Source organism: Sinocyclocheilus rhinocerous, unplaced genomic scaffold (genome assembly GCF_001515625.1).
Source record: "Sinocyclocheilus rhinocerous isolate Xijiao unplaced genomic scaffold, SAMN03320098_v1.1 scaffold1595, whole genome shotgun sequence".
NCBI lineage: Eukaryota > Metazoa > Chordata > Actinopteri > Cypriniformes > Cyprinidae > Sinocyclocheilus > Sinocyclocheilus rhinocerous.
In genome coordinates, this window is record NW_015655715.1 from 647,113 (window position 1) to 658,158 (window position 11,046).

General features: G+C 37.2%; 1 protein-coding gene across 1 annotated transcript in view; it reads left to right on the plus strand.

The window, feature by feature from the left end:
- LOC107718904 (guanine nucleotide exchange factor DBS-like) overlaps positions 1-11,046 on the plus strand; it is a 75,292-nt gene that overhangs the window by 49,913 nt on the left and 14,333 nt on the right. Inside the window, exons 22-31 of the mRNA XM_016526159.1 lie at positions 62-154; positions 1,727-1,819; positions 2,120-2,245; positions 2,384-2,605; positions 3,103-3,195; positions 3,535-3,613; positions 4,425-4,479; positions 5,776-5,873; positions 8,802-8,897; positions 10,708-10,791. Of these exons, the coding sequence (XP_016381645.1) occupies positions 62-154; positions 1,727-1,819; positions 2,120-2,245; positions 2,384-2,605; positions 3,103-3,195; positions 3,535-3,613; positions 4,425-4,479; positions 5,776-5,873; positions 8,802-8,897; positions 10,708-10,791 (1,039 nt within the window). The remainder of the gene's footprint in view (positions 1-61; positions 155-1,726; positions 1,820-2,119; positions 2,246-2,383; positions 2,606-3,102; positions 3,196-3,534; positions 3,614-4,424; positions 4,480-5,775; positions 5,874-8,801; positions 8,898-10,707; positions 10,792-11,046) is intronic.

An 11,046-nucleotide genomic window follows, 5' to 3' on the forward strand; every position in this document is an offset into this window, starting at 1 on the left:
CAGTACACCTACAGTATGTGAAATGGGATCCTAACGCTTGTCTCCATCTGCTGTCTAACAGAAGGAAGAGTTACAGATTTATGAGAAATATTGTCAGAATAAACCGCGATCTGAGGCTTTGTGGCGGCAGTGTGGGGACAGTATGTTCTTTCAGGTGAGGCTTATGTACGCACACCTATGTATACACAGTGCTTAATTTGTAAATTGCACGGTCCCGGAACAAAGGCGGGCGACGGATCCGGCATGATTAGAGGAGGGAGAGGTAATGGAGCATTCTCGCAATGGAGGACCAGCTTACTTGATTAACAGCTTGCATCTTCTTACGGTCATGAAAAAAATTGAAAAGGCCTGGAAAAGTTTTGGAAAAGTCATGGATTTTTTTCCTTAAATCTCTGTATAATAGAATTATGTTTAATCTGCTTTCGAGTTTATAATGAGGGAAATTCCTGCAAACATATTCAATAGAGCATGTAGGTTAGATGAGTAAATAAATCCACACATACTATCAGATTAAATCAGTCATTTGAAAACAGCGTGAGTGATTCAGCTGTACCGCGTCTTCTCTCACTCTCAAAGCGGCTTCACAGCAGCGCATCTCGTCTGCACTACTGCACGCTGCGATACAAGACTTTTGCTCGGGTTTCGGGACAGTCGACAGAATTGCCACTTGCCTAATCGAGTCATTGTTGTATCGTCACAAAACTATATCGCGCCGCCTCGCGAGTACCAAATTGAGTTATTTTTCGCAGCTTGTTGCGCTTACGCGGCCAAATACACACAAAAAATGACGTCAAAATGGCCGTCCTGGCGATTATCCTCGTAAGCACAGTCGGTTTTGTCTTAACTAAATGTAAACATCTGAGAAAGAAAACGCATGTGTATCAGTATTGGATCCGTGCATTCGGGTTTGTGAGAGCAGCCACGTCGCATCTCTTTGCGCGCTCAAGTTTGTTGTTTCAAATGTAGATGCTAGGCAAGCCTGCTCATAATAGAAGTTTTTTTCATGAAATATATGCACGCTATAGGTCGACACAAACGTCTTTCATTGGAGCGTGAGGAGGGGATCTGTCAAATGAGGTGCCGGATCAGATTTCGGACAAATTCGGAGGTGCCGGATCAGGATCCGGCTTGTTCCGGCACAAATTAAGCCCTGTGTATACACAATACACTATTCAAATGTTTGGGGTCAGTAAGATTTCTTAATATTTTTGAAAGAAAGACTTATGTTCACCAAGGCTGTATTTATGTGATCAAAAATACAGTAAAAACAGTAATATTGTGAAATATTATTATCATTTGAAATAACTGTTTTCTATTTTAACATATTTTAAAATGTAATTTATTCCTGTGATGGCAAAGCTGAATTTTCAGCAGGCATTGCTACAGTCACTGATGCTTCGGAAATCATTCTAATATGCTGATCAAGAAACAGTTATTATTATTGTCAAAACAGTTGTGCTGCATAATATATGCGGAAAACAGTGATGCTTTTTTTAGGGTTCTTTGATGAATACAAAAGTTCAAAAGAACAGCATTTATTTGAAATATAAATCAAATTTTCTTTTAAACAATATACATTTTGTCACTTTTGATCAGTCCTTGCTAAATAAAAGTAAATTCTTTCAAGAAAAATTATTTATTGACCCCACTTTTTTATTAAACGGTAGTCTAACTTTCTGTATGTGAAAATTTCACTTCCCTAATGATTTTTTTTTTTTTGATGTAGGAGTGTCAGAAAAGGTTGGACCACAAGCTTTCATTAGATGCATATCTGCTAAAGCCTGTGCAGAGAATCACTAAGTACCAACTGATGTTAAAGGTAAGTCTTTTCCCATCTTTTTTCTAGTTTGTTGTATATGTTTGTTTGTATATCAACGTGGCGACCTCTCAGATTACTTTTATTGACCTTAAATTACGCTAATATACTACTCCTGAACTTTCACTCATTTTACATGTAAAATAAGACAGTATTTAATACTTTTATGAAGCTATTTTCCTTCTGGGAACCACAAAACCTGTAATACTGGATTGGGAACATTTGAGTTTTGATACCTATCTTTTAATTTAACCCTAATTGAACCGTTTTTTTTTTTCCACACACATTCTACTCGTTTTACAGGAGATGCTGAAGTGCAGTAAGAACTCAGAGGGCACTGCTGAGCTGGAGGAAGCTCTGGCCACAATGCTGGACATCATCAAATCAGTCAATGACTCCATGCATCAGATCGCCATTACGGGTTTTGAGGTTCATAAGGTTACATTATGTTTATCGCAGTAATTTTTATGTTGAACAAATACGGTATGTGAAGGTCAATATTTTGCATGTTGTGAACCTGCTTTTGTGTGTGTGCTAATTTAAGTCTTACTGTATGTGTGATTTCAGGGCAATCTGAATGATTTGGGAAAACTGCTCATGCAGGGGTCGTTTAATGTTTGGACAGACCATAAGAAAGGTCACAGTAAAGTGAAGGACTTGGCGCGCTTCAAACCCATGCAGAGACATCTCTTCCTCTACCACAAAATGCTTTTGTTCTGCAAGAAACGAGAGGAGACATCTGATGGTCATGAGAAATCCCCTTCCTACAGTTTCAAGCACTCATTAAAGGTGGGAAGGACCCCGTCACTGACTGTCAGATGAAGTAATGAAAGTAATGAAATGGTTGACGTCTGGCTGTACAGAATGAGCTTCATGTCTACACTGAAGGCACACTGAACGCTGAACAATGTAGCAACTTCCTATTTGCTTTAAGTTCTCATTTATTTTCAGAGCAAATATTTAACATCTTTTTCTGTTTATTGTGGCATTATACATGGATTCAAAAAAAAAAAATTCCCTCGAGATCCCTCTAGAAGTGGTTCCCAACTGGTTTTACATTGACTGGTGACCCAACACTCACACACAGAGAGACGTGTGTGTGTGTGTGTGTGCGCGCATATATGCATATATATATATATATATATATATATATATATATATATATTTTTAGTGTATCAAAATGATTAATAGCAAATTTTGTGTGGGACAAGCTAAAAACACATTTTAGATCATATTACATTTGATCAGGTGAGAAACTGATCAGTGGTGTGTTTTTTTCCCCCCAGATGAGCTCGGTGGGAATCACAGAAAATGTCAAGGGAGACATCAAGAAGTTTGAAATCTGGTACAATGGCAGGGAGGAAGTTTACATCGTTCAGGTACAGCTCAATGTCACAAGACACACAATTGTGTTTTATTAACATAATAAATAATTTTGAGTATACAAAGTGGGGTCCAAACAGTGTGTGACCATGCAAAAATGTTTCTGTTGACCAAATGTTGGTCAACTGTTGAGTCCGTTATTGTATTGTATGCTGTTGTGAAAGTTCCTGTGCATTTTATAGGTGCCCTGTCAGCCTTTATCATTTTATCTAATCGATATTGTTTTTGGGAAGTACCATGTTGTTCCATATATTGGCCATGAGAGGGAACTTGGCAACAGTGCCCCAAAACAGGAAGGTTCCCATTGTTATAACATGTCCTGAATTCTCTGTCAGGCCCCTTCGATGGAAGTGAAGAACACGTGGGTGTCAGAGATCCGCAAAGTCTTAACAAGCCAGCTGGAAGCCTGCCGAGGTATTTCTGTGCAAACCTCCCCTTCACATGGTCTCAGTCTAATAAAAAACTTTGTCTAACTTGTTACAAACTACCCTGAAGAAAACTTGATTTGCCATGTAAAGCCAAAATTACTTGTAAACTCCCAATGACAACCTGAAACAACCTCACCTTCTTAACTTTTTTTGCATAAAAAAAAAGACTGTTTACACAGTTCTTCTCAGTGCTTGGAAACCCCTAAAGAAAGAATTTGACTGTTGTGAGTCTATCTGACAGAGATAACATGATGTTATCTAAAGTTTTTAGTTTTCATGGTTGCTTAGTAGGGCTGCACAATTAATCGAATTTCTAATCGCAATTACAATTATGGATGCCACAATTACGTAATCGTTCAAAGCGGCAATTAATCGTTCAAAGTCCACTTATGTTATTCTGCACGCTTAAGATATGTTTTTTTCTTTCTACATGTTATCTTATCTTATAGTTGTAGTTTTAGTATAACATTATAATACCATTCATATTTTTTTTACATTTTTTTATAATTTAAAGAAGAAACCAATCCGATGTGTATTTGACATGTGAGGCTTAATACTATAGAAAAGCACTAAAAGTTTTTCAGTTAGAGTGTTTTCAGCTTGTTTATTTTCATATAAAAATACGGCATGCAGTTGCATCAAACAATGGTATAAACATCATTCAATGTAAATTGTGATAATCGTAATTGATAATCGCAATTATTAAAAATTCTGGAGGTGTTTTGTGTGCTGTGTGAATATAGTATGTGAACACTGAATGACCTCTGTATGACCTTTCTCTCTCTCTCACGGCATAGAAGCCAGTCAACTCCATCAGAAGATTACAGAGAACATCTACCATGCTCCCATGAGGTATCTTATAGCCATTTTTAATTTTCCTCTTATCTAACCGGCCCCAGTGTGGTGTTTATTGTATGTACTGTAAAGTTAACTTCCCTTAAGTTTACACAGGTGTCTGGGTAACCATGGGTGTAGTTCTTCACATTAATGTTTGACAGCCAGAAAGTTCATTTTGTAATTTTAATTAATATATCTTTTTGCTCTAGTACTGTTGTTTTACTTCCTCCTCACTCCAAAAATGTCTTTATTCAGTTGCTGTCTGCATCTAATAACAAACCAAATTACTCTTTGTTTGTAGATGCAAACGTATATTTACTTATGGTGGATATAATAGAGTGACTCACACTTCTGACTAACGCTGTACAGTACTAAGCACATTATCTGTTTTATTCAGATTTCTAGAAACTACAGTATTGTTTTATGGAAATTAGGCTAATATGTTTACTTTATCGGACGTGTGAATATGAATAATATGACAAAATCCTTATTAATATTGAAATATTCTCGTGTGTTTAAATGCAGTCTGTTTCTGTAAACCAAACATCAAAAGTTTGAGGTCTGTAAGATTTTTTTAATGTTTTTAGACAATACGTCTTATTCTATTTTAATGTATTTTAAAAATGTAATTTATTCCTGTGATGGCAAAACTGAATTTTCTCTAGTCTTCAGTGTCACATGATCCTACAGAAATCATTTATATATGCAGATTTGGTGCTCAAGAAACAATTTATGTTTTTAGACAATAAGTCTTATTCTATTTTAATGTATTTTAAAATGTAATTTATTCCTGTGATGGCAAAACTGAATTTTCTCTAGTCTTCAGTGTCACATGATCCTACAGAAATCATTTATATATGCAGATTTGGTGCTCAAGAAACAATTCTTCTTATTATTAATGTTGAAAAAAGTTGTGGTGCTTCATATTTTTGTGGAATCCGTCGTTCATTTTTTTCAGGATTCATTGATGAATACAAAGTTCACAAGAGAAGCATTTATTTGCAATAGAATTTTTTTTTTGCAATAGAAGTCTTTACTGTAACTCTTGATCAATTGAATGCATCCATGCTGAATGAAAATGTTAATTTATTTAAAAAAGAAAATAAAAAAAACTTACTGAACCCAAACTTGTGAACGATAGTGTATGTATGCATATATAGTTTTTTATTGTTTTAAATGCAACGTTTTGGTGAAATAATTTGTTTGATAATTGAAATACTTCAGGGGCCACTGCATGCATACGCATATTCTTGTGCCATCTGCATCTATTTTTTTACCATTGTGTTCTGCTGACTTTGCTTTTATTGACAGAAATATGCGCAAAACAGCTCTCCGGCAGTCTGACTCTTCCAGTCCAGAAACTGGCTACAGGCGTAGTGATACAGGCCCAAATATGCGTCATAAACGAGGTGAGAGCCCTTATGAATCTAGTATAAAACCTACCGTTTCTCCAACCAAACAATCAGAAGTATTCGCCCTTCAGAGCCTGCAGTGGTCAACAAGCACTCCGGATTTACGGTCATTTGTAGTGAAAGGCTATTTATCTCAGAGTGTTGTCTGTCTTCCTCTCTCCTACTTTTTAACTATTTAGTGCATTTTCCTTAATTAGGCCATTATCTCTAATCTCTGCTGTAATGGCTGTAAAATTGCCAACGGATAATTGGTTACTGGAAAGCACTTCAAAGCCTGATCCCCCTTGGCAAGGTATTTTGCAGGACCGGATTTACACATAGGCATTCTGGGCATGTGCCTATGCTCGCTCGTCCAGGGGGGGGCCCAAACACAATGAAGAGATATATAATATTTTTGTTATACTATGGATGTCAGAGCTGCGACTGCCCCGCGAATTTATCAATAAAATAGTTTCGCATGACATTTCTCAGTAGCGAGGTTCTTGAAGCAGTTCAACTTAAAGATTCGCTATTAGTAGACACTGCTGCTGAATACTGCTGAGAGATGCACAGACGCAAGTATTCACACGTGCAAAATCTCTCTCTCTCTCTCTCCCTCTAATAACTGCGTTAGACTGCATTAATAACTGTTTTAGCTTGCATATCAATGGCTCAAGCCTCTGTTACTAGCTCTAAAATGACGTTTTGGAATTTGCAACGGAAAGGTTTGGGATGAGGTGCGTAAAAATTGGCTAGTTCAACACACACGAGATTTCAGGACAGAAACATGTCAAATGTCCTAAAATAAATCATCTGAACAATGTCTTGAGGTGGTGGTTGCATAAGTCGTTCAAATTATTAGAGAAATAATGCACTCCCGAAGTGGTTATGTGGCCACGTCGCCGCGCCTATTAATGGAATGGTCTTTCTGAGTTCTCAAAGAAATTAAGAACTACATTCGATTTTTATTGACTAAACGCAAGCGCTTATTGCGATATAAAACACTGTAACTGTTTCCACTGATTAAGAAATATTTTTGTTTGCTTGGGTGGTAATATTAGGCCTATTATATTAATAGGGAAGGGGGGCCCAAAAATTTGTTTTGCCTATGTCACGAAAAGAGGTAAATCCGGCCCTGGTATTTTGCGATGAATCTGTTATAATGCTGAATGTATTGAGTCCTCTGTCGTGTCGGTTGGTCTGACCTGGACTGCTCTTGTGTACTTCATCATGTGCTGGCGTCTGGAGAGGTGGTTTGGGGTAAATATCGCTCGGTTTGGTCTTACCGTCCTGTCAGGTTGCAGATTTTAAGTGAGTAAAGGATTGTGACAGGTGTTTAGTTCCTCTGAGGATAGAAGTCCTCTGTGTGCTGACCCAGCCAAACCCAGCCTGGAGGCAGAGGATTACGAGTCTCTGACCTGGGCTGGAGATGTTTTACACTCAAAAACATATCTCACCTCAGTCTTTGATGCCTCTTAAATATCTCTTATGTTATAGATTGCTGTTACCCGATGCTTTATTTTTTTTTTTCAAAAGCTGCTGCTGACGCAGTATACAGAGTATAATATAATGCAGATATTATACAATTTATTCACACAAATGAAATGAACATGAAATATTTATTTACTTCATTTCTAAGAAATTCCATTTATTTGTAAAAAAATATTATCTGTAATATTTCTCAATATTCTACACAATATCTGCTCAAAAGTTTGATTTATCTATGGTAATTTATGTTGTAGACATAAATAACTATTTATATGCTATTCTTAAAATCTTAAAAAGATACACTACCTTAAAAAGTTTGTTTTTTGAAGATTTGTTTTAAATATTAAAAGTTAGTTTTAAAAAAAATTAAGTGAAGATTTTTAAAAAATGTTTTTGAAAAGACTTTTAAGCTAACCAAGACTGCATTTATTTGATCAAAATACAGTAAAACAGTGAAATTGTGAAATATTATTACAATTTAAAATAACTGTTTTCTATTTTAGTATATTTTAAAATGTAATTTATTCCTGTGATGCAAAGCTGAATTTTCAGCATCATTACTCCTGCCTTCAGTGTCACATGATCCTTCAGAAATCATTCTAATAGGTCGATCATTATTATTATTATCAATGTTCTTATTATTATCAAGCGAACAATTGTGCTGCTTAATATTTTTGTGGAAACCATGATAAATTTCTTAAAGATTGTTTGATGTATAGAAAGTTCAAAAGAACAGCATTTATTTGTAATAAAAACCTTGGTAGCATAATAAATGTCTTTATTGTTACTTTTGATCAATTTAATGCATCCTTGCTGAATAAGTGTTAATTAAAAAAAAAATGATAAAAAGAAATCTTATTAACCCAAACTTTTGAAGAGTCATATATGTGGTTTATTTTGGCCAAAATACTGGTTTAGCCATGAAACGTCAGCTATTTAATGTCTCCTCAGTCTAGTGCATTTCTCACCTCTGATTTATTGTAAGCCAAGTTTGATCATTCAGTCAAACCTCCAGGAATTGTTTTTTTCCCCCCTAAAATATCTCAAAAATGCATCTTCTACTGTATGTTTTTGTACAGTATGATGTGACTTAAACATGTATAACAAGATCCTGAGTCCTGTTTTGTTTCCAAGAAGGTCTAATATCTGAATATATCTCATATCTGGAAAGTTATCACTTATCCATGGTGTGCCGCATAGAATTGTTTGGTAAATAAACTTTTTTTTTTTGGCAGGTAATTAAAAGTTTGCTTTTCTACTGTATGGGGAAACATAACACCTGATATCACCTGAATGGGTTAATACAACAAAAGCAGCATATATGTGCCGCTCCATCACAGACAAAACGATTATTTTTCATGACAGATCCTTGATCTCTTTTCCCTGCTGTTCACCTCACCCTCCACACTTTTCTGCCTGCTGCTTTAACTGCAGTCCTGTCCTCCTCTCCTCTTATAGCTGACACATCAGCCAGCCTCGGCTCAGAGCGATCTGCTCTCGCTAGAAAGCGCTTCACCTTATATGGCCTGTCAAACCGCAGGTCTCTCCCCTCAGGTAAACGGCACGGCATGGCATCATGGCTTTTCTCTATTTGGCCTCATCCATCATCTCATCCTGGTGTGTGCCTGTTGTCCCTGTTGTTAAAATTCATTGTCATCACTCTCTGTCAGTCGCCTCTGAGATCACTTATGCCTTTTTTCCGACGTGAGTGACTTCTGAAAGGAACGCAGCAACCTCAAGAGCTTTGTCATCATCGCAGAACATTTGAATTCTCAGAGGAATCTGAATTGTGTGCAAAGCAGGTCAGCTTCCACTGAAGACAACAGAAGAACTGAGATACTTCAAGCTCAAGCAGACGTCACAGTGTAGTGTTACACTGAGCTTACACTATTCTCTTGACATTTTCAAAACCGTATTGGCATTTTGAGTTGGATGTTCACTTAGTCCATAGGTGCCATTGACTTGAATTGCCTAAAGGCAAAAGTGAGGCTTACAAATGTGTTTCAATGTTTTGGCAAAATGTTACAAGTTTAAGTCTGTCTGTCTTGTTTGTCTGTCTATCTAGCTAGCTATATTAAGCCACTTTTCCACCAAAATTACCTGGAACTATTTGTCCCAGGAACTTTTTTCCCCCCAGACCTGTTGCTGTCTGCGTTTCCATCGCGGTCTAAAGTACCGAGAAGATTAGGCAAATAGTCTGGTGACGTAGGTCTGTGCGCGTTTCTCAATACCAAGTACGCAAAGTTTGGACTTGCATCCTCGGTAGTTCGGACTTCGCGTGTTAGACTCAGGAGTGTGAACTCCCGCGGACGGGACTACGCAAGTCCGGTAATTCTGCAAACAGCAGCTTACTTGATAACATCAGTCAGCTCACCTTGGCTACTGCAATTTTCCTCACTTTATTTACAATAAGACGAAATATGATATCAAACACCACTGCCTCTTTTCGTTTTCATTTAAACATATAATAGCCGCAGAAATGTAGTTCAGGGAACGTACATACATTACAATGAAACTAAATATTATATCAAACAGTATTGCCTCTTTTAATTTTCATATATTAATAGATTAATAGAATTAAGACCAAAGATGACCTGTTAGATTTACCCAAAACGAATTATATCTTATGTTTAACCAACCACTACACATCAGAGCAGCGGCAAATGTCAGAAGGACTAGCCGAGTTGAGGCTGCTCTCGTCGGGAAACAGAAGCACTGAGGCAGCTCACGTCTCCAAAATCGGCGAAGCACATTTTCAAATAGGCGCTGTCTTTATAAATAAACTGCAGGTTTGAGTTTTAAACAACTACATTCTCACCTGAAATACTTTTAAAACTACAATTCATGTCATAATAACAGTAATATTTTTAAAAATTATGCTAATATATGGTGGTTGAAATACAGTGCTGTGTGAACTCAACCTATCAGCATGCTCAGCGCCCAAGTTCCGGACCTTTAGAAAAGTACTACCTCGCGAGCAGGGACTTTCTGAGGGGCAAATTTTAACCCGGAACTTTATTTAGATCCTGGTTCCTGCAGTGGAAACACACCGAGTACCGCCCAAAGTCCCTAGTTCCTGGGGAAAGTTCCTGCGGTGGAAACTGCTTTAGATGGCCTACTGTCATCACTTTATTTTGGTAGAAAGGAAAGTAGAGCGAGAGAACAATAGGAAAGACAGTATTGAGAAATGACACGAGGCTCGAACTCTACCACACATGTGAGCACCATTGCTAAACATAGCTAACTTTAATCCACCTCAGATAGATTTTCTTCGCATATATCATCCTGTCTCTCATTTCACCACTTCATCCTGTTTTCTCTTAAATCAGACTAACTACTAACTCACCCCCTCCTTTCACTTCAGAACCCACGCCTAAGGAGACAGAGGTTACACGCCGCTTTTCTTTAGCCTCAACTGTCAGCTCCGCCTCTGCACCGCGCACTAAAGGTACAGCAACTGCTTGTGGTTTTATTTGGGGTCAGGGTCAGAAGAGGTTCGACCCACCCACACTGCAAGCGACGCAGCAAACTAGAGCACTCCCATTGTAATGTTAGAGTGCAGTGTTTGCCTATTCTAGTTTGCTTGCTACATTGTTAGTATGCAGCTTTAAATCTTTTTGATAAAACCTGTTCTGTAGTCATAACGATAGCAAAATGACCAAACAGTCTTTGATACCAGTTCATCATTTTTAATATATATATA